This window comes from Falco peregrinus, chromosome 9, assembly GCF_023634155.1.
Source record: "Falco peregrinus isolate bFalPer1 chromosome 9, bFalPer1.pri, whole genome shotgun sequence".
Lineage (NCBI taxonomy): Eukaryota > Metazoa > Chordata > Aves > Falconiformes > Falconidae > Falco > Falco peregrinus.
The window spans coordinates 20,794,717-20,815,456 of NC_073729.1; the positions used below are offsets into that span (position 1 = coordinate 20,794,717).

The window sequence follows — 20,740 nt, forward strand, 5'->3', positions numbered from 1 at the left end:
GGACCAGAATAAGTGGAGTGGTTGTGCTGACAAAGGGTCAATGCAAGAAGTGAAGCTGCTCTCACATCATGCCACCTGGAGAGTGTAATGAGGGTACATTTACCCCAACATAGAGGTGTCCCAGCTCTGCAGTGGCTGAGAGCCTTCAACTTTCCTGATAATGCATGTTTTGAGAAAACAGCCAGCCTTGAACTCATGAACTCACCTGGCTGTCAAGGTCATCCTTCAGAAAAGATATGTCCTCGCCTTCTTTTGCATCCCATCTGTCAAGAAAAAAAAATATCAGAATTTAGGCTTTCAGGTTCTTATATAGCAAACCCACTCTCCCTGCCTGACACCTGGATAGGAATTTCTGCCAGGCCATACATTCCTTGTCTGAGCTCGCTGACCAGGCAATGAGAGATAAAGGTGGCAGACATGACTAGTCCAGTTCCTTTCAGCATCTGTAAAGCACACAGCCCATCCACCAGAGACACTCATCTGAGATAGCTAAATCTTAATGAACTGGTTGTTATAATTCTAAATGTAGTGAAAACATAAAATCCAATTGCCAGAACAGACAATTGTCCCTAGACTAATAAGATACACAGTTTGTTTATGCTGATGTCTGCCATAGTCTTGTCCTGCTTGTCTGAGAGTGCCCAAGTGTCCCAAATCTCCACAACAGCAGACATGGAGGCAAACACTGAAGGATAAATTTGCTTTGAAGTAGCCTGGGAGATTGGAGATGTGGAGATGTGCAAGCAGACTGCAAGAATAGCCATAAGGATTAGACTGAAGGTCCCCCTAGCCCAGGCTCTCTTCCCCTCTCAGCACCACTAGCAGATGCTTAGGGTAGAGTTTGGAAAGAGCGCAAGCATGTTGGTACCTCCCCTGTACCCTACCCAGCTTCCAGAAACGTGCAGCTCTGGGATTTCCTGAGCCTAAGATGGTATCTCTGGGTTGAGTCATGCTTAGCAGACAGTCTCTTCCAAGGATTTGTGTAAGTGCATTTTGACCCCATAGTAAATTCCCAGCAGCTACAACATCCTATGCCAAAGAGAGCCACAGCTTAGTTAAAGGCTGCAGGACAAACTGCTTTCTTTTGCTTGTTTGAATTTGATAAGGTGAATATAAATCCGAATCTGGCCATGCAGTGCTACTGGGCAGGGAATGGGTCTTAGTAACCCTTACCTTATATGTCTCCCTGGCAAGTTACATCACACACACACAACCAGTTTTTATATATATACACACATATTTCTCCCTGCCCTATAAACACATCATCTGCAAAGGTGTGTGAGATTAAATTCTTCTCTAGATAGACTCAGCTGGGCTTACTGGTCTCTTCGTTCAACAGATTTGGACCAAGATACAAAAATGAAAACACATATTTAGGTGACTGCAGAGTCAGGCATTTCCAGAGGCAAATGTGTTACAGTGATCCCATGTGCCCTTGTGAAACTTGTGTGGGAATTACCATCACAGGCTCCACTATACAATCACACTAAGCTGCTCCACACTGTCTTTTTATCTAGCAAAGTCCTTAGGGCAGAAGTGAGTTGCATTTGCAAGCACCTCAAGGTGCTCTACAGAGCTTAGAGCTGGATGCAGTGTCCTTAATAAGCCAGAGGGCAAAGCAGCTTGGAGCAGTCCTACAGGGCTTAGAGCCAGACCCAGCACCCAAACCACAGCCAGTGAGTCCTTGCCCTGAACACAAAGTAGGTCCCTGCTGCGGTGCCAGCTCAAGCTGCAAAAGGTCCCCCTTTATTGGAAGCAGCCCCCACCACGGGGATTGTGTTTTCAGTGGTGCCCTGCAAAAGCTCTGAAAGTCAGGATGTAGGGGTAGAGCTCCTCACACATGGTCAACCGTGTTAAATTTCAGCGTGGGCTGCCCTCATGATCAGTTCCCTTCTGCACTCAGCATTGATGCAGGTGGGGCTGATGTCTGCTTTCCCCAGACAGGTACCCTAAACAGAGGAATGACTTGCTGATTGCAGGTTTCTGCCTCTCCCTACTCTATCTACTCTACTGCTGCATGGCTCCTGCAGAGCCATCCCAGAACAGGCCACTTCCACAAGTCTAAAGATAGGCAAAACTAGCTAGACAGCAATTTTGAAATATTCAGCATCTCTGCCTCACATCTTCCTCTTCCCCATCGTTACCGCTAAAACACCAGAGTGTGTTATTAATCACTAACATGCAATGAAAATACTCAGTGCATTCCCTAGCATGGCTGCTGCTATCCATGATAGGTGCTTGGGATATGTGAACTTGGCTCCAAACTCTTTACAGGGTGAGGTGCTGCTGGAAGTCACCACCAGATGCTCTAAATGGGTCTCACCACTGCTATTGGGTTGCTTGGACTTAAATGGGAGAGGATTCTCTGAAAAGGTAAGGAATATTCAGCACCCCAAAGGCTCTCTGAGCTGAGGTTTGCAAGGAGAGAAAAAGCTTCAGGAATGTTCTTCCCAAAAAGAAGCAGTAGAGCAAAGGATGCTCTTTGAGCTTCAGAGACAAGATTACATGGCCAGAGAGTCACAGGATCCCTTCTAGATCAACAGAGGACTCAGAAGATGCAATGAAGAGATCAGAAAAAATAAAGTCCATGAGGTGGGATGGGGGGGCAGAAAGAGAGCTATTCTATAGTGATTCTGGCAGGATGGAGCAGCTGGATGGTGCTGAGGGAGGTGTCCATGCTGCAGCAGAACAATGTTTGGATTCCTCATTTCCCCCAATTTTCCTGGGTCTACAGGTAAAGGTGAGGATTTGGTGGCATGGCTCCATGTTTCAGCTACTCATATCAGTAGAGATTAACATACTTCTTTGTAGTTTCAAATGAACCATGATTTCCCATCCTAGTAGTTGATAAATGTGAAGTACAGCAAACAAGAATGAAAAAATGTATATTGAGACACCTTCTAGCCCCGTTTCTAATGCATGATGTTCAGGAAGGAGTACCATGTATTTTTCCACTGTGAGATAAAATGAGAAATAATAAAAAGAACAAGAACAAAGAATGTCTCTGCAGAGACAACAGTATGTAAGATTTTGTAATTTCATCATCAAGAGAATTTAGGCATCTAAACAAGATTCTAGCACCAGCCATTTTGGGGCCTTAAAGCCTTTAAATGGATACGAAATATCCTGATTGAACCTGGCAGCCCTGGAGGCACAAACATGTACTGGAAAACATACCATCTCAGTTTGTTGTGAGGAAAGGAATCAGGCTGTGGAAGCCCATGACAAGCCAGGCATCCTCTCTCCAACACATCCCCCCTGCAATACATCCTCTGGGCCTCCTGACACAAGGTGCTAAACCTCGCTGTGTCATCTTGCTAGCTGATCTGCCCCCCTCCCCAGATACAGAACACATCCCAGAAACTATTTTCACTTTGAGCTGGCTGACATTGCTGGTGTGCTTTGACTCCAATATGCTTCAAGCAGGCATGTCCAAGGCACAAGGGATCTTAAGTCTGCTGGACCCACTGCATAAATGTCCTGCCAATGGGGGGAGGTAAGAAAAGCAAGGGAATAAAACTATATTATTTCAGCAGGTAGGAGTGTGGATACCCTGATATAGCCCTACTCAAGCTGTCCCAACTGCTGGCAGAGAGGAGGCTGCTATCCAAGCTCTGGAGCAGAAGAGGCAAACAAAGACCACTGCAGGAAGAGACTCTGAGAGCCGCTAATGAGGTACAGCTCAATGAGATGTCATCAAACAGCACTCCAAGCTGGTCAGTCAGAGGCTCTGAGACAGTGTGCAAAACATTAAATCCCAGCCCAATATTATTTCTTTGAACTTCTGCCATAAGACATCTAGCCAAGGCATTCCTTCTGGGCATGGCTCTGAGAGCTCAGCACAGAAGGAAAAAGAAATGGCTTCAGACCTTGTTATGATTTCTGGAAACCACCCAGTATCTGCCTGTCACAGGCACACTTTGGGGCCTAAGTCAGCCTTTGCCAAGGAGGAGGAGAGATGGAGATAGGGGAGTGGGTGGGTTCTCATCCCTTCCCCTGGGTCTAACCAGGGCAGAGATGGAGCCCAAGGCAGGACCTGAGCACAGGCGTCTGACCCATCAGCCGTGACATGGAGGCAGCAGATCATAGCATGATCCATCCGCCTGTTCTGCCTATAAAAGGGAAGCAACAAACTCATTTTCCATTCCACGAAGCCACTCAAAATCAACACTGCTCTTTCGTTTACAGCCTACTGACAGCACACATTTAACCAGCCATAAGCATCTAAATTGTACAGCTAAAATGTCCACAGAGCAGAACAGAATGACTGTATTAGGATTCAGATCAAACACTGGAAAAGAGGAGGTTTATCATGCCATCAGGTCCTTCTAACATCATTATTTTCTGAAGTCTTTCCTTCTATTTTCCTGCTTGGGAGGAAGGACAGGGGTGGGCCACATCTGGATAAGCTAACTCACTGCTCCCACACCTTATACACCTGATCATCCCTGAAGGGCCCTGAGACACATCCCGGGTCTCATGGTGAGTCAAAGCGGGCATAACCAACAGTTGAAGGCATGACCAGAATAAACCAGATGCACCACCACATGAACCTCCCAGGGAAACCTCCTCTGCACCTTCCCACCTCCCCAGGCCCTGGAGTGCAAGGAAATAAAAGACTCCAGCAGGAAGGAGAGAGAAAGGAAGAAAATTATGTTTGCAGTGGGTATAACTCACTCCCAGCAAACACTAACAGAAACCATGAGCTGCTGCTTCTGTGCAATTTCTTCCAGCCCTTAGGAGCACTGAACATCTCTCCCACAAGAAGACACAACCTGCTCTGTGGCAATAAGGTGTCCCGTGGACCCTTCTCAAAGCAGAGGGAATGGCACTAGATGCGTGTTTTAAAGGAACGGATGGATCAAAGTCCAAAGGGAAGGTGTCTCAGGAAACAGTGTTCTCTGATTAGCTTGGAGGCGACTTAGACAACTGATAACAAATCATTTAAGTTCAGAGGGAAGTAGAGACAGCAATGCTGCATCAGTAGCCTTCCCCCTGAATCCAGTTTAGCCCCAAACTGGTGTGTGATTCTAGGAAAGCTGTATTCTGTAAGAAGTGCTATCTTTCAGAAAGGCTGATGATCTCAAGTCACGTCATTTGTGGCTGTTTAAAATCTTACAGCCAGTGTGGTGGTAGTAGTGTCTGCCCGACAGCTACCTGTGCTTTAATTTCTTATATAGTATCAGGTGGGTGTATTTTTTTCCTCCAGTTTCTCTCCTCCAGTGCATCTGTTGAAGTAACTCCTGTGCACAAATTTTCTTTTGATGTCTCTCTCTGTCTACTTTCCTGTCCCCAGTTTTTAATTCTTCCCTCAAAGCCTTGTAGCCTGTCCCTTTTTAAATTTTATTATCTCCCTTTGTTCAGCTCCCTGTCCCTGTTTTGTAATTCCTCCCTCTCTGCCCTGTAGCCCGTCACTTTTTAGATGTTATTTCTGCCTCTCTCTCTGGCCAGCTCCCTGACCTCCTTTTTCTTATCACAAATAGCCAAATTTCAGTGGCAAACCTCAGAAGCGGAACCACGCTTAATCCTGAGGGTAGTTGTTGAGGTCTGGGAGGTTGGTTTGGCCCTGATGGGTTGGCATCTTCAGGTGGGGCAGAACTGTGTACAATCACTGCATCTTTCATAGTTTTGACAGCAACATTCAGCCTGCAGTCTGAAGCCTTCTAAGGTATTTACAGAAAGTAACAACATAAAGCAAATCTATTGGCATGCCCATCCTGCACATCCCCTGGGAACTGCTGTAATTCCCTGATGCAGCAGTCAGTGGCTAAGGGAGAGCAAGCATGAGCATAGCTCATGAGCTTTTCTTTCCCAAATACATTTTATTGGGGATGGAGCTGAAGAATGGAAAGGGGTGAAATGTAACTTACAAACAAAGCCAACTTGATTATTTGCATGCTGTTGATCCTATTCTTCATCAATTTCTCAGAACTAAATTTAATTTTAAAAAGTATGATTAACTAACAGACCTTAGGAAGACAGAAGATAACCCATTTTTATGCTGTAAATAGATTCCCAGTCCACAGCATAACTAGCTGAGAGTTATGGCTGCTCAGGTGAATTTCCTTAAAGCACAGCCAGTGGGAACAGAAGTGACATTGTAAGATCTTCAGAGTTAATACAGTGCCAGGCTTCATATTAGACCTACCACTGTCCTGACACAGCAGAATCCTGCCCACACAGACCCTGCCTAACACTCTTCATTTCAGCCAAGTAATGGCTGACCTCCAACTAACTAATTTCTTCTGGGAAATGCTGTGATACCCCTATGAAGCCCATACCTGTTTATGCATCTGTTTAACTGCATGGTCATAACTGACCTGGATGGTTGAGGAATGTTAATATTAAATGCTGCTGGAATGGTTTTGCATCTGGATAAATGAAGACGCCTGGGGTATGTAATCAACTCTTCACCCTTTTGTTGCCCACTAAAGGGCATGGCAGTGCTGTGAAGGCGTTCATTCCTACTAAACCGTCGGTGTGGCTCCAGGAAACTGGAGACTGCACTGAAACTTAATTATGGTGAGCAGTAGGGAAGTGGGGCCCCTGGGAGGATGTGGGCAAACCTGTAAAATGAACTTAGCCTTGCTGATATTCCAAAATTACTTCTGTGCAAATTATTATATTGCTGTGTGCTGCCAACAGCTGGCAGGAGCAGGCCACTTCTCTCCTCACCAGGTTAGGGATCTTTAAGAAGAGTTGTTTAAGAAGAAAAGACATTTGTACCACAGTATTAATTCTAATAACTATTGGTTCAGTTGGGAATTATCTTTGGAGGCTGCCCTTCTGTATCAGTGGTGCCTGGAAGTCAGATTACGATGTGTTCAAAAGCTTGCTGAGGCATGTGCCAGTGCTACCCAAATCTGGTCACAGAGTAATCCTGACCCCCTGCGCTGTTCTGCAGGGAGTTGATGCAGCGGGTCAGTAAAGCGATGATGCACCCCACAAGTACCACAAACCCCACTAAGTAAAGTCCTGCCAGACATGGTCCCAGCCAAATGGGACTCATCTAAACAACTGCTGTTGTGAAACAACATCTTTTTGTGTCTGTCCCTCTTCACAATTAGGCAAGGAATGAGACCTGAACATGCATATCACACCCAGTACTTCATGGCACTGCTGCCAGTCTCCTTACCTTCTGGCTCTGCCGGTCAGTCTGTCCTTTCCTTTGGCTCGGCTGCTCACAGCAGGTACTGCTTTCAGAGCAGGATCGCTCACATTCACTCCATGCTGTCCTCCACCTAGAAGACAGGTTGGAAATGCCATCCAAGAGCAGGCAGAATCAGCTGACGGACCACTGAAGGGGCCAACATTCCCATATCACTGAAAAGTACCTCTGGAGGGAGAAGTCTCTGAAGCTGTATACATACCATACACATATTTTCTAAAGTAATAGATATAAATTGAGAATTTAGGGGTGTTTTTTTCTGCATTTCTTATTTCAAATTCCAATTATAACTTTAAATCTTGTTTCTTGAATACAGTATCCCTTGAGCTAGTCTTGGAAGACTTGTTCTCCCCTGCCACACAGCATAAACTGTACCACATAGCAACAAGAGCAACCATGCGGTATGTTCCCAAAAGGCACTCCAAATCTGTGAGCGTGCCTGGAGAGAACTCTTTCCACAAGGGCGTATCAGATGTGCAGACATTTAGTGGGTTGATGCAACTGAGTCACGTGGTTTACTCACCTCTCCCATTGGGAGGAAAGGACCTGTGCTGGAATTTCCTTGCGTTTCTTCCCCCTGAAAGCACAAAGCAAAGCATGAACAGAAGTGAGTGAGGTTCCATAATGGACACACAGCAGAAAGCCTGGTGTTCAAATAAGGTGTCACAAGGGAAAGCTTTAGCTCTGCCAGTCCATCTCCTGAGAAACAGGAGTGATGATGGACTTATGCTAGTAAAGAAGCCAGCATGTGCCACAGGGATCAGAGATGATGTGCTCTGGAATAGGATTGCCTCTCAAACCAGTGTTTGGGAAAGGAGGCAGTGCTGAGCCTCCGTATTGTGTTGTACAAGGTTACAGAAGCCACTGCTCTCCCTGGGAAGGTAAAAAGCACTAGCACCCAGACGCTCAAATCCCATCCCCTGAGCACTCTGCAAAGCAGAGAGGGCTGAGACCCCAACACTGCGCTCAGAGGCGTTTGCCCAGGAAAGCCGAGTTTCACAACTGACAGCCACGACAGCTGCTGTGGCACTGGGAGTCGCACGATCAGCATTCACTAGCGTCAGGACAGAGTCTAGGTGTCCCTTGCCAACCTTTCTTATTGCTGGGATTATCCAAGGCTGGCTCCCCATCCTTAACAAAGTCCTCTTCAAACCTGCAGGTTAAAAACAGGCATTGTCAGACCTGACCGTTCTCCTCCGGTGTGCAAAAGCGTGGGCAGGAGACCTTGAGACGACGCAGGCTCCAGCCTTTGGCCCTTCTGCACCTGCCCACTGGCAAATATGTGCAGGTTTATCAGCAGGAGCTGAAACTGCATGCACTAACCAGGAGAAATGAGGCTGTGAGGCAATTCTACCCCAAAGGAAAACTTCTAAAACCTTTACATCACTACCCATATGTATATATTTAATTTTAAGAACATCCATGAAGCCTACAGATGCCTGTAGTGTAGCTGTACCATGCTCAAATGCAGCTTCCCAAGCTTCCAAACACAATGTGAAGTAGCTTCAGGACTTGTCATGTCAGATCAGACTCGTTTGGTTGGTTTCTAATCCTGCTGTTTTGTATTATGGCTTTTCTCTTAAAAATTGATATACTGGAGAACAGTAGGGCTCAGACCTGTCTTGCCAGCACCACTCAGCACCCACTTAAGTCAATTCACCTCTAATTATTGAGGTCTCAGTGACTGAAAATCTACGTATTCGGTCCCATTCCTCCACCAAGATTGTCCCACCTATCTGCTCTGTACAAACTCTTTTATCAGCAAACCTATGTAACATTCCCTAACTCCACACCCTATCAAACTCCTATCCTGGTGCAGGGGCCATGTCACCCTCCAAAGCTTTCTAGCTTGTGTGACCCAGCTGAACAAGCACAGTTAGAGGGAGCATTTAAAGCAGGGAAGTGTCAGACCCCATTAGAGCTCTCCTATATTGCTGTTGCCAGAATTTCCCTCATATCATACAGGTGGCCCTTTGAAGTGATCCCCTCACACCGCAGTGCCTGAATGGGCTCAGATGAGGTGTGGTGGATTTACGCATGTTGGCCTCTCCTGTGATTGAAAAGGAGAAACAAGCAGGGCAGTGAGAAAATCTGTGGACTAGCAATATGAATTTGTCCATCCTTGTTTCTAGAAGAGCACCTGCACCCTCCTGTCATTGAATTTGTCAATATGGAGATCAAAAGGATCCTCCAGATGTAGACCAAGTGGTGGTTCAGGCTCCCCTCCCTTCCCCAGTGCAAGTCCTGGTGGGACCAAAGGCAGGCAATCAGCACGCAATATCTCCCACCAGGGTAGGAGACCTCATGTCAGAAAGAAATAGGGGAATCACTGTGGTATCTGGTCCCACTGAGAGACATATATGATCAGGAGAAGAAAGAGACAGCAATGTGGATTTGTTCAGAGAGAGGCACATGACAGCATGGGATCTGATCAGCAAAAAATATCTGCACAAGAACTCATCACTGACTTTAGATGGCCTGCTGCAGACAAACCACCCTAAGACAGCGGAGGACCTACATGTGCTCTGACTTCTCCACATCCCAAGCCCGTCGCCACTCGCCCTTCGCGTTCTTGTGACGCGCCAGTCGTTCCAGGTCAATCTGATCTCGCTCCCTCTTCCAGCGTATGTACTCCGACCGTTCCCGTCCAGTCATAGGAAAACTCAGGTCCCCGGGACATTTCTGCACTGACTTCCCACCATCCTAAGTGGAAGCAGAAGAGCTTCTTATTAATAAAAATGTCTGAAACAGCTGCATTCAGTGTACTTTGTACTGTCACCACCAGAAATGTTCAGTAATATTTGAAAACAACTTGGACACAGGTCAGCATCTCTCTCTCTCTAGTGATGTGCACACAAAAGGGCTCTGTTTTACTCATAGCCTAAATATACTGGTCCCAGGGCTGGTTGACTTTACAGAGAGGAAAAGAGAGGCAGGAAGAAGTTACATAGCTTGCTCGGAGTCACATTGTAAATCCATAGCCAACCGCAGAGTTGATTCACCCCATTTGTACTTGCAGTTGCTTCAGCTGCAGGCATAAATTAGACAGCAGCTTTCACCTGCTGTGTTTGTGCTCACCTGAAGGTTTTAAAACCAAATATTCTAAATTTTTCCTGGAAAAGGCACTTTGCAAAGGTTTACTATGGCATATAGCTAGTTTCTGGAGTGCTTGCAACACAGTTTGAGAGGCTGAAGTCCCCTCCACCTGAAGACTTTGGGACACTTAGTTATGCCTACAAAACCCTTCACACTGACAGGGTTGAGAAGGAAGACAGCCTCCTGTGATCACCAAGCATCCGTAGGAGCCCACAGCTAAGGGCTGGGGGAAATCCTGTGCCCAGGGCACGCAGTACTGCAAGTGCCAAGAGCAGCACTCTCGGAGCAAAGGGGCTCTACACCTTCGTGGCTTTCAGCCTCTTTGTTTTGTTGTCAACCACTTGCATATACATGGTTAACAGAAGGTCAGTCTGTTATTTAACTTGAAACTTAAGACAAAATATGTAAATATCTATAATGAAAAACAAGAAAGAATTTGAAAAATAGAGGATGTTACAAATTGTTAAGAACACGTGGCCTTGGGAGAAGGGATAAACACCATAAATATGTCAAGCTGGGGCATAACAAGACAAGCTCAAGGAGAACCAAATGGTTAATGAGATCAAATAGAAAATTACTTGAACTATGTGTGAACTATCCTAATTAGCTTACTAAAAGATCCACCCTCAAGCAAAGAAAGCCCTCTCCCCACAGAACCTGCAGAGGCAAAATCACAAATAATGCTGTACCTTTTAAATGGAGACGAAGCTCCTGAGAACCAATGAGAGTTAAGTGACTAAACATAATTGTGAACAACTGTTCAAAGTGTATAAAATGTTTTTCCATGTGTTAAGAGGTGTGCTAGCTTTGCGGATTTACCACCCAGCACCCAGCTCTGTGCAGACATGCAATAAATGATATCTTGGCTCCATGTGTGAGATTGGCTTTTTGCACACTGGGTAATGAAGTCATTTTGTGAGACACCAGTTTATCACTCCTCCTTGTCATAGACTAGTTAAGGGCTGCCACTGTTCTAAAATGTAAAGCTTAATGAAAAGATAGTTCAGAGCTGATGGCATATGGCTCTGTGTGTGCACACACATGTAACCCAGTCATCAGGTTTATGAATGTGGTGGGAGCAGAAGCCAACTGGCCATGGCTGTTGTCGAACAAACAACTTAGTGCAGAGCTGAGTCCTGGGGTGCCAATTACCAGTAGATAATTCATCACTTCATACACATGCCCTTCCACACCATCCACCCTCACCACCTCCCCAAGCAGGAATTAACTCCTCAGCATTGCACTGCTGATAAAAGTAGAGCAGCAGGGAAGGAATGACTGAAAGCCCTGTTACCAAGGCGACCCACCTGCGTGGGCCAGAGATGGGGTGACAGTAATTGCTCCTCCATTCATTAGCTGGCAAGAGCTGGGGGACCTGAGACTGCATCCCCAAGAAGGCAGAGATGAGGTCTGCAGGAAGGGAAGGCACACCAGGGCAAAAAAAAGGCAAGCACTGGTCCCTGGGTTGGGGCACAGGCCACAAGATGCTCCCCACAGCTTCCAGCCCCATGGCATGGTAAGGCAGGGTGCATCCTGCCACGACAGACCCCGATGCACTCACAGAGGAGAAGCATGCAAGGGCTGAGCAACACACAGCCAGAGGGAGTAGGGTTCAACCTCCAGAGCTGGAGGATAAGGGAAGTGCCTGCACCGTTACCTTGGCACTTAGCAAAGGGGAGGCCAAAAGCAAGTGAAAGACCAAGGCTGATGCCCATGCTCTCTTGTGGGTAGACGCAGAGGTGGAGGCCACAGAGCAGAGGGAGCTGGTCCCTGACCAGGGGCTCACCTCAGTTGCAGCATAGCTGAGGTTAGCTGGATCACAAAGCTCCCCTTTTCTGCTCTGAGGGGCTCAGCTGCAATTAATGTTCAAGAGCCCATCTGTGTCCTGCTAATGAATCACACTGAGGTGGGGCTATTCAATTTGTGCTCCATTAATTAAGAGCATCTGCAGGCTCAGAGGAGCCAGCATGTCCTCCAGGGTTTGCATTAAAACAGTCAGTGGGAAGGCCTGTGCTTTAATTTATCTCCATCTTACTCAGCTTCTGCTGAAGTGAAGAGCTGTAGCTAATATGGCCTGAGTCTTTCAACCCACAAGGAAATGATTTTGGGAGAGAAACTAGCCAGGACTGTGCTGCCACATGGGTGAGCATGCCACCCTTTGTACCATCCCTGCTGCTGTGCTAGGGACTTAGGCAGCCATGACAAGGTGTGAAGGGCAGGTCCCCTGTTACCTTTTTCCAGTGCTGCTTTGCTTCGGGTGTGTTAGCTGCTCAGCAAAGCTTTGGATGATGAGAGGGATGAACAGTGGGGACCACATCAGAGCACATTGCTGCTTCCTTTAGGACTGAGGCAACTGGTGAGGCAGCACAACCTACTGGGTTCCTCTTCCAAGACAAGAGTCCCCCCAAAGGGACACAGAGCCCCACTCACCTTCCGGCCTTGCTCACTCTCTGGGCCTCTGTCACTGTCTGATCTCCTCTTCTCTGCTGTTCTCCTCTCCTCTGCCTGCAAGAGGACAGACACAGGAATTATTTCAAGGATTAAGTCAGTGCCTCCATCCTGTGCCCACCAGGACACGTAAGCACTGCCCAGAAAAGGTCAGCAAAAGAGAAAAGATCAGTTTCCCGGACCCTGAATCAAACTGATATTGAAAAAGAATTAAGGAACGTATGAGAAAAGCAAGAAAAAGGGATGCATTCCCACAGGTCCCTCTTCCTCCCAAGCCAGAGGTAGAGAGGTGTCCTGTATGGTCCCATTTCTTTCCAAAGCAGGCCAAGTTACACGTACCTTTTCAGATTTGGGCCAAAGACCCAGTTTATGATTCATCTGTATGAGAGCTGGGAGCCCACCTAAGATGCAGCTAAAAGCCAGCACAGTAAACCTGGGTGTGATTTTTGTCCCTGTCAAACACGGTGCCCTTCCACTGGGGTCCATCACTGCTTCCACTGGGTTTAGCTGTGCTGCCACCAGATTGACAAGCTCTACTCTAGTGTCAAAATCCCCCTGCCTGGCAGGAGGTGAAAATTAGCCCCTCCATCTTAATGAACTACAGACACCAGACATGAGGAATACCACGGGCCAGGCAGTTCTCTGCCCTTCGGTGGGACTGATAATACACACACAGCCATGTCAGAGGCCAGAGTAGGATCACAGTGGGTCTTAGCAAAATAGTCTGCAGAGCATAAATACTTTTTAAGAAAGGCTTTCTGCCCTGGTTAGATAGCATTGTTGGGGTGCCACTGGGAGGGCTGCTTGCCATTGCATGTGTCAGGCAGATGAGGGTAGGGTACCTACCTGCCCCCCATGCTGTTGAGCCTCTCAGGGCAGGTGCTTGCTCGGGGCTCTGCTCTGGGGTGGCCACACACCTCTGTGAGTGGCTCCCACTCCCACCCAGATGCTGCCATAGCATGTGACTTGCAGCACAGTGGCTGCCAAGCAGCACATTTATCACGGCTGCTTCACCCCAATTTGTAACCGTACATGGCAGCTCTGGGGCTGCCCTGCACAAACATTGCTGCAAGCAAAGAGGCCTTGGCATGCTGCAGCCCAGCAGGCCCCCTCACGCCCAGCACCCAGGAGCCAAGGCATCCAAAAATTCCCCTCCCTGCTGAACCACTAAGGGGCAGGGAGTGTGTGGGGCTGAGATTAGCGCACTGCCATTCGCACCACCAAGCAAAATTGAAACACAAAGAGTAAAGTCACAGCACAAACTGCCAGGTCAGCTGTTCTAGAAAACGTCAGTGCAGTGAGGTCCAACCCAGGCTGGAAACAGAACTTTTATTCCAGCCATTTGCCAGCCCCAGGTTTTGCCCAGCATTATGTGGCTGGACGTGGGAAACTTGGGCTACTAGTCTCAATACCTGCTGGCTCTGCGCAGCCTCCTAAGGCAACTCATTGCTGCTGCAGCCTGTTCCCACATACCCGATGGGATGGTGCAGGGAACAAGCAAGGCAGACGGTTTGGGTATTGTCCACATGTGCTAAATCTGAGGCAGGTGGCAAGTGTGGCCGTGAGCCAGTGCTCATGGACATTGCACTCAATGCACGACAGCTTCACAGGTCTGACTGGTGTGAAGCTAGTGTACCTCCAGTACAGGTGGAAGCTTGTGTAAACAAATCCTTGGAAATAATGATGAAGATTTAGCTATATTGTCCTAGGATTTTTCAGCAAAGATTTAGGAAAAATTGCAGAGGGGTCTGTGCTCAGAAAAGCCACCCCTCACCATATCCTGGCCCGTTGTGAAACAAGGCCAGGATATGGTGAAGGACGATACTGGGTATTTATTTCAAAAGGTTGCTAAGAAAACTTAAGTAATGAAATATGCTCCCCTCCAGGCTTCAAGTCAACTGCTCATGCAACCCCATTTGAAGAACCTCGCAGCGAGGGATCTAATGAGTCTCTGCAGCCCCAAACTGAGACCTTGCATTAAAACAGCAGAAACCTGGAAACTTTGCTTATTTGAGGAAGCTGGCTGGGGAGCAATGCAGTGCAGGTGGATGTTTAGCCTTTAAAGCAGCTGTAAAAGAAAGTCACCATTTTAGAAAGACGACAAAGGAGAAAGCTGCTGCAGAAGAGCTGGAGCCCCTCCCTCCCTGGGGAAAAGCTTATGCGGGAGGAGAGACAGGAGAAGAGCATCCTCAGACTGCCTCTGAAAAGCCAGACAGCTCACAATTGATGGGGAAACTGAGGCAGGGAGCTGCATGGGTGTGCTTATTGTTTCATCTGAGTCTGCATATTTCTCATGCAAAGAATGATTTGGTTTGGACCCTTTACAATGCCTGATTGTGTCCCCGAAGACAGGAACCGGAAAGCCAGAGCATCCGCACAGCCGGAGCACAGAGCCAGGGTGTGAGTAAGCTGCGGGGGGAGCAGTGTGCCTCTGCCTGTCTGCAGCCCAGCACAGCTTGACTTCAGCCCTGTCTCTGCCAAGGAGCAGCGAAGAGCAAGCTTGCACCCAGGAAACATGCCGCGATGGCCCAGCTGTGGGACCATGCTGCACCTCACGAGAAGACGCAGCTTCTGCATGGCTGGCCAGCGCCGAAGACCTGCGTCCCAGAGGCTGTCCCGTTTTGGGCACTAGCTCTTCGGTGCACATCACAAACTGCTCTGTCACAGGGACACTGTACAACTCGCCAGCCTTTTACACCCATCATGCAAAGCCAGGCTGCCTTTCTCCTTAGTCTGCTTTGATTTTTGCTTCTCAGAGGGTGTTGTGGAAAACAGGACCAAAAAAATCTAGCTCTTTTCTACCAGGAAAGCAGGTCTGAACTGTGCAGTTAAGAGAATACGGTTAGCTTTGCTTTTGCACTGGCTCAGGAGCAGATTTTCACATTTGCTCCATGGTGCCCCAGAGCTGCTGTTAGCCTGTTATGACACACCCAGGCCATGGGGAAGCAAAACATGTTTTTCTCCTCCTTCCTCCTCTCCGCCCCCAAAATTATGAAATATGACAATGACATTATCATCTCATAGTTTAACTATTCCTGCACATCAGGGGAAGAGATGCAAGGAAGGAACAAAACCCTTAAGTAGACAGAGAAGATTACGTTTGTTTATCCTGAGATTTATGCAAGGATTTCTTAATTTCTCAGCCACAGAATGATGTGGGGTGGGGCAGAGCCTTCTCCTAACCAGGACATGGCCCTGGGATCCCAAACGCTTTCTGACGCTGGGTTTGTTTGACCTCCTGACATAGATATACCCAGGTAATGTGCAATGGTGACGATGCTGATGCCATTATCCAACCATGTTAAGCATTGTTTAGTACTAATAATTCTCCAAACCAAAAGCTTTGACAGGCTTCAACATCTGTGGGCTACCTCACTGTCTTCTTATTTTAAAAATAAGTACCAACAGATGTGTGTTACATTAACCTTTTGGTAGCCACTTCTCCAGGCATGTGTCCACACCAGAGCTCGCATTTCTTTTGCAGGAGATTTTTGTAAGAGCTTAGAGCTGGTTTTCCAGTGCTTGGATCCCCCACTGGGCAGGATTTTTGAAACTGGTACATAAGAGGATTTTTTTTTCTAACTCTTTGGAAAAATCTGCCTACTAATTGTGCTGCCTGAAGGGAGCTAAAGACTTTTAAGCCACCCTTTCTGCATATCTTCCCCTCCCATCTGCAATGTAAAAGCCTTTCTCCTGCCACAGATTTAATTCCTCTCCTACACAATCAGGGGAGTCAGACTCATCCCTGTAAGTCCCTGAAAGCAGCTTTTGTGTCTCTTGATTACAAACAGCCCCTTCTGATACATATCCTGGGAAACTCTGTGTAAAAAAGGACCATTTAAAAGCCCTGAAGCCCTATCAACTGTCCATTTAAAAGATGATTTGTAACCTGCTAATTAACCATTATGCTCCACTGGTCCTGGACTGCTGGCTCACAGTTCTAATATATTAATGATCCTGAAACACTGCCAGAGCGTAGAGTAGCTTTTTAGGAAGACTGGTGCTAAACATCAGGCATTATCCCTTGCCCTGCTTGCAGGGAGAGCCCTGATGCAGATTTAGGGGCAGCCAGGCAGAGATGGGAAGAAAGGTCACAGCTGTGGTACCTCCAAGCCAGCAGCAGCACTGGAGGTCGTGAAGTTGCACCAGAGAGCTATGTGCTCAGGCTAATTCGTTCTGCAAGGAGACAGGATAATTTGGTCCCCCCAGCCCTCTGTGCTAACACAGACTGAAAGAGTCTTTCACTGGGTAGAAAAAAACAGGCTTCAAGATGGCAGGGTAATATAAGGCACTGGGGCTGTTTCAGAAAATGAAATCATGAGAACAGCTTTTTTTTTTCTTGCATTTCCTCTCTGGCAGCTTCTACCACAGCTGTGTGCTGCCAGCTGTGATGCGGTCTGGGACCGACAATGTGGTGCTAGCTAGAAGCACCAAGGGTAGCAAGAATGGCAATCTTTATTTTTTTTTATTGAATTTCATGATGAATAAAAATAGAGAAAAATGTGGGATAACAATGATACCCATCAAATGTTTTAATAGGATAAATCTGGTAAGTGCAGAGAGGAGGAGGCAAATTTGACAGTGGCCAGGCTACGGGATGTAACTGAAGTGAGAGTGATGGATGTGATCCTCTCTCCTAGGCACCACAGGCCTTTGTGGGAAGGAGGACACAAAGAAGCCAGAATGAGCAGGGAACCAGCTGGGGCACGAGGCAAAAATCCCCAAAGGATGGACTATGCTGGGGTAATAAGGGGGGCTGAAAGCTAATCCTTGAACTGGGGGTCTCATCTCGGGTCCTAACACACATCTACCCAGCTAACAACACTGATACCCCATCAGGCTCTCCCAGTAGGTGATCAATTTGGGGATGAAAATGAAGTTTCTCTTTTGGGTTAACAATTATTAAAGGACAGAAGACAAAAAGTGGTAAGAAAATGCTGGTTTCCATGGCAGAAGATTAGCCCGGGTGTGCCACTGGAACATGTGCTGCTCAACATGCTCATAAATGGTCTGGAAAAGGAACTGAATAGAGAGATGACAGTTTGCTGATGATACTAAATCATCCAGGGCAAAGAATGTAATTTGCCAGGAAAGAGCTGCAAAAGATCTCTTGACATTGAATGCTTGCATCATAAAATTACAGATGAAATTCAATATCAACAATACAAAATAACTGACATGGAGAAAAATGCCTCTTCTTATATATGTGCACACAGTAATGAAGCCTGAACTATGATTAACACTCAGGAATTAAATATTGGTGTTATTGTGACTAGTTCTCTGAAAATGTTAGCCCAATTATTTAAAAAAAAAAAAAAGCAAAGAAAATGCAGAGTTGCTAGAAGAAGAATAGAGAACAAGCCAGAAACATTGTGATGTCACTGAGTACATCCACAAGAGACCACAGGTTGAATACAATGTGCAGTTCTGGTCTTTTTGTATTTAAAGAATATAGTAAAAATACCAAAGGCACAAATGAGGACAGTGAGAGTGACCAAAAAGATAGAACTACTTCCTCACCAGACATGCCTATATAGGGTCGTCTCTTCAGCCTGCAGAAGAGATGGCTGAAGTGAGACGTGAAACAGGTCAATAAAACCATTTGTGCTTTGGGAAAGTGAACAGGGGATGATCTATACACTGCTTCTCATGATGCAGAAACAGCAAATGGAGTTATCAGGTAACAAGCTTGAAGAAAAAGGAGGGATGCATGTTTTCAATACAGCATGTCACTTCACGTGGCGGCTCCTGGCTGGAGATGTTGTGGGTGATAAGGTTTAGATGGACTCAAAAAAAAAAAATAAAATTAGAATTCAGGCAACAAAAGGTCTGTCAAGGAGAAAGATGCTGTTCTTAGCAGAGGAGGCTGCTAACTTGGGGGCTGGTGAGTATATGACGAGAGGGACGATTGCAGGCTTCCCTAATCTTCTGCTCTTTCCCTGATGCTGTGCTGCTGGCTGCTGCTGCAAACACTTGGTGTGAGTGCAAACACTGCTGCACTAACACTCCTGTTCATGCACAGCCCACACCGGGCTTGTCCCAGCGCTGCTGCAGTGCTGGGGCAGGGCTGCAAAGCACACCAGGGCAAGTTTCCCTGTTTATCAGCTGGTTCCCTATTTACCAGCTTTCCTGAAGTGATGCAGTGCCGAGCCACTCAGCATTGCTCACATGCTTGTCATCACCACATCTAGAATGGCAGAGGCGTGCTGTAACCCTGTTTACATAGGGGAAATCGAAGCCCAGGGCTGCCGGGGTTTGTGGGTGCTGTGATCCCACTAGTGCTGGTGGGATTCGGCTTCCATTTCCAAACCGAATTGCTGTATTCAATATCCCTGTGACACACACTGAGTTTTGCAGGCTAAAATTATTTAATAGAGGTTTTATACATTTTGGTATTACTAATTCCAACCTGCTCTCTGCACTGCAGCCTTCAAGTACCTTTTGGAGAAACACATTGCTCTGAGGCACAGCATGTGAGATAGACTTGCCTGATTTCAATTTTTCAAGCACTAGCTCTATCAGAACAAAGTACTTGTTTAAAACACTAATCCTTAACGAAGCTTAGGAACAGCTGAAGTGACAGGATGGGCCAGACCAACTCTCCCTTGACTCAACCAGCCCAAGCTGGCATGATGTTTGAGATGTCAACGTGACCTGTCACTTCAGGCCCCATCTGCTTCTGTCATTGATCCTGGGAAAAGGCTGACCAAGTGCAGATGGAAGAAAGTAGCTTGCAGAGGTGACCATGAAATCCAACCACTTAACTCTCTTACAGCCACCTCCTTTTGTCACTTGCAAGGTGCCCACTCTCAAGCTGGTTTTTGCCCTGGCTGTTGCAGCTGTTGTCTGAAGTTACACAAAATGGTAATATGAAGATATCTTCATTAACTAGGGATGGAACAGGGCCTGATCAGTCTAGGGAAATCACTGGGAACAAGGGAATCTCCTGAGCTCAGCTGGACTCTGAAACATACCCAGCTGGTAACAGGTATCGGAAATTAGTTTTAAGCACTTTCATATCTTTTTCCAAATTAGGAATCCAAAGAACAACAACAAATATCCCACAAATGCCCATTTTTAAAATAAGCTCATTAACACGCTCTTCCTGCCTCTCCATTTCCCAGCCATGGGAGGTGTGCTCTGTGGCAAACCCCAGTGCTTGCTCCCTCCCTCCTGTGCAGGCTGGGAAGGCACGAGGTCCCCAAAAGCAGCCTGCCTTCCAGGGAGCAGTATGTTCCCATTATGCTCTCTGTGAGCTTCCAAGAGGCTGGGGGAGGTATGCTTCAAAGCTCAGTAACAGAAAGCAGGGGACAATTTTTCTGTGACAGCAAGAAGCATGATGCTGTTGCTAAATGGGTCTCGCCAGCAACATTAGTCCAAGACTGCTGTTGAGCCAGGCTATCTGTCCAGCCAGAGGTGTGATCAAGCAAAACTTATCTTTCTTTTCAGTCTTAAGTAATGCTGAGGGCATACACTGCTCCTCAGTAGTGTTATTTGATAGCTAGACTTACATGAAGCCTCTGTGGCTTTCCTGACAGAGATCCTTCTTTTTCTCAGCCAAGGTGAGAAGGCACCAAGTGGCTCTGCACAATCCTTCTCCCCGTGGACGTCAGCACCAGCAGGCTCTCATCCAGCACCTAGTAGGCCTCCCTCACAGCTAGGAGAGTGTCTGAGCTTCAGTCCTACCCTCTGCCAACCAAGCGCCTGGGTTTGGATTAAGGGGGAAAAAAAGGGAAGACTTTCAATGAATTTTGGTATCTGAGGAGGAGCAGCACAGAACTGTTTGCATTCCTGGGGATTATCAGGATTACCTTCTAGCCCAAGCTGTGTGAAGGAGACCACTGTGGCTATGTACAATTGAGGAAAGGAGGGTTGACAGAGTTATGTGAGCTCCTTGCACTGCTATACGGAGGTAATTGCGTTCGTTGGGTATTAATTTAAATGAATGAGCTTAAATGAATGGTAGCACAGTGGGAGCTGAAAGTAGCAGGAGCAAGACACTGGACACCAACCTCTGCTGAATCACTG

At 47.0% G+C, this 20,740-nt stretch overlaps 1 protein-coding gene across 2 annotated transcripts in view; it reads right to left on the reverse strand.

Moving 5' to 3' along the window:
* The window catches only part of CCDC9B (coiled-coil domain containing 9B), a 55,790-nt gene that overhangs the window by 14,373 nt on the left and 20,677 nt on the right, over positions 1-20,740 (reverse strand). For both annotated transcript variants that reach the window (XM_027795296.2, XM_013304006.3), the window contains 6 exons: positions 12,695-12,769; positions 9,687-9,871; positions 8,260-8,321; positions 7,692-7,745; positions 7,136-7,241; positions 206-263 (listed from right to left, as the gene is read on the reverse strand). In XM_027795296.2, coding sequence (XP_027651097.1) covers positions 206-263; positions 7,136-7,241; positions 7,692-7,745; positions 8,260-8,321; positions 9,687-9,871; positions 12,695-12,769 — 540 coding nt within the window. The remainder of the gene's footprint in view (positions 1-205; positions 264-7,135; positions 7,242-7,691; positions 7,746-8,259; positions 8,322-9,686; positions 9,872-12,694; positions 12,770-20,740) is intronic.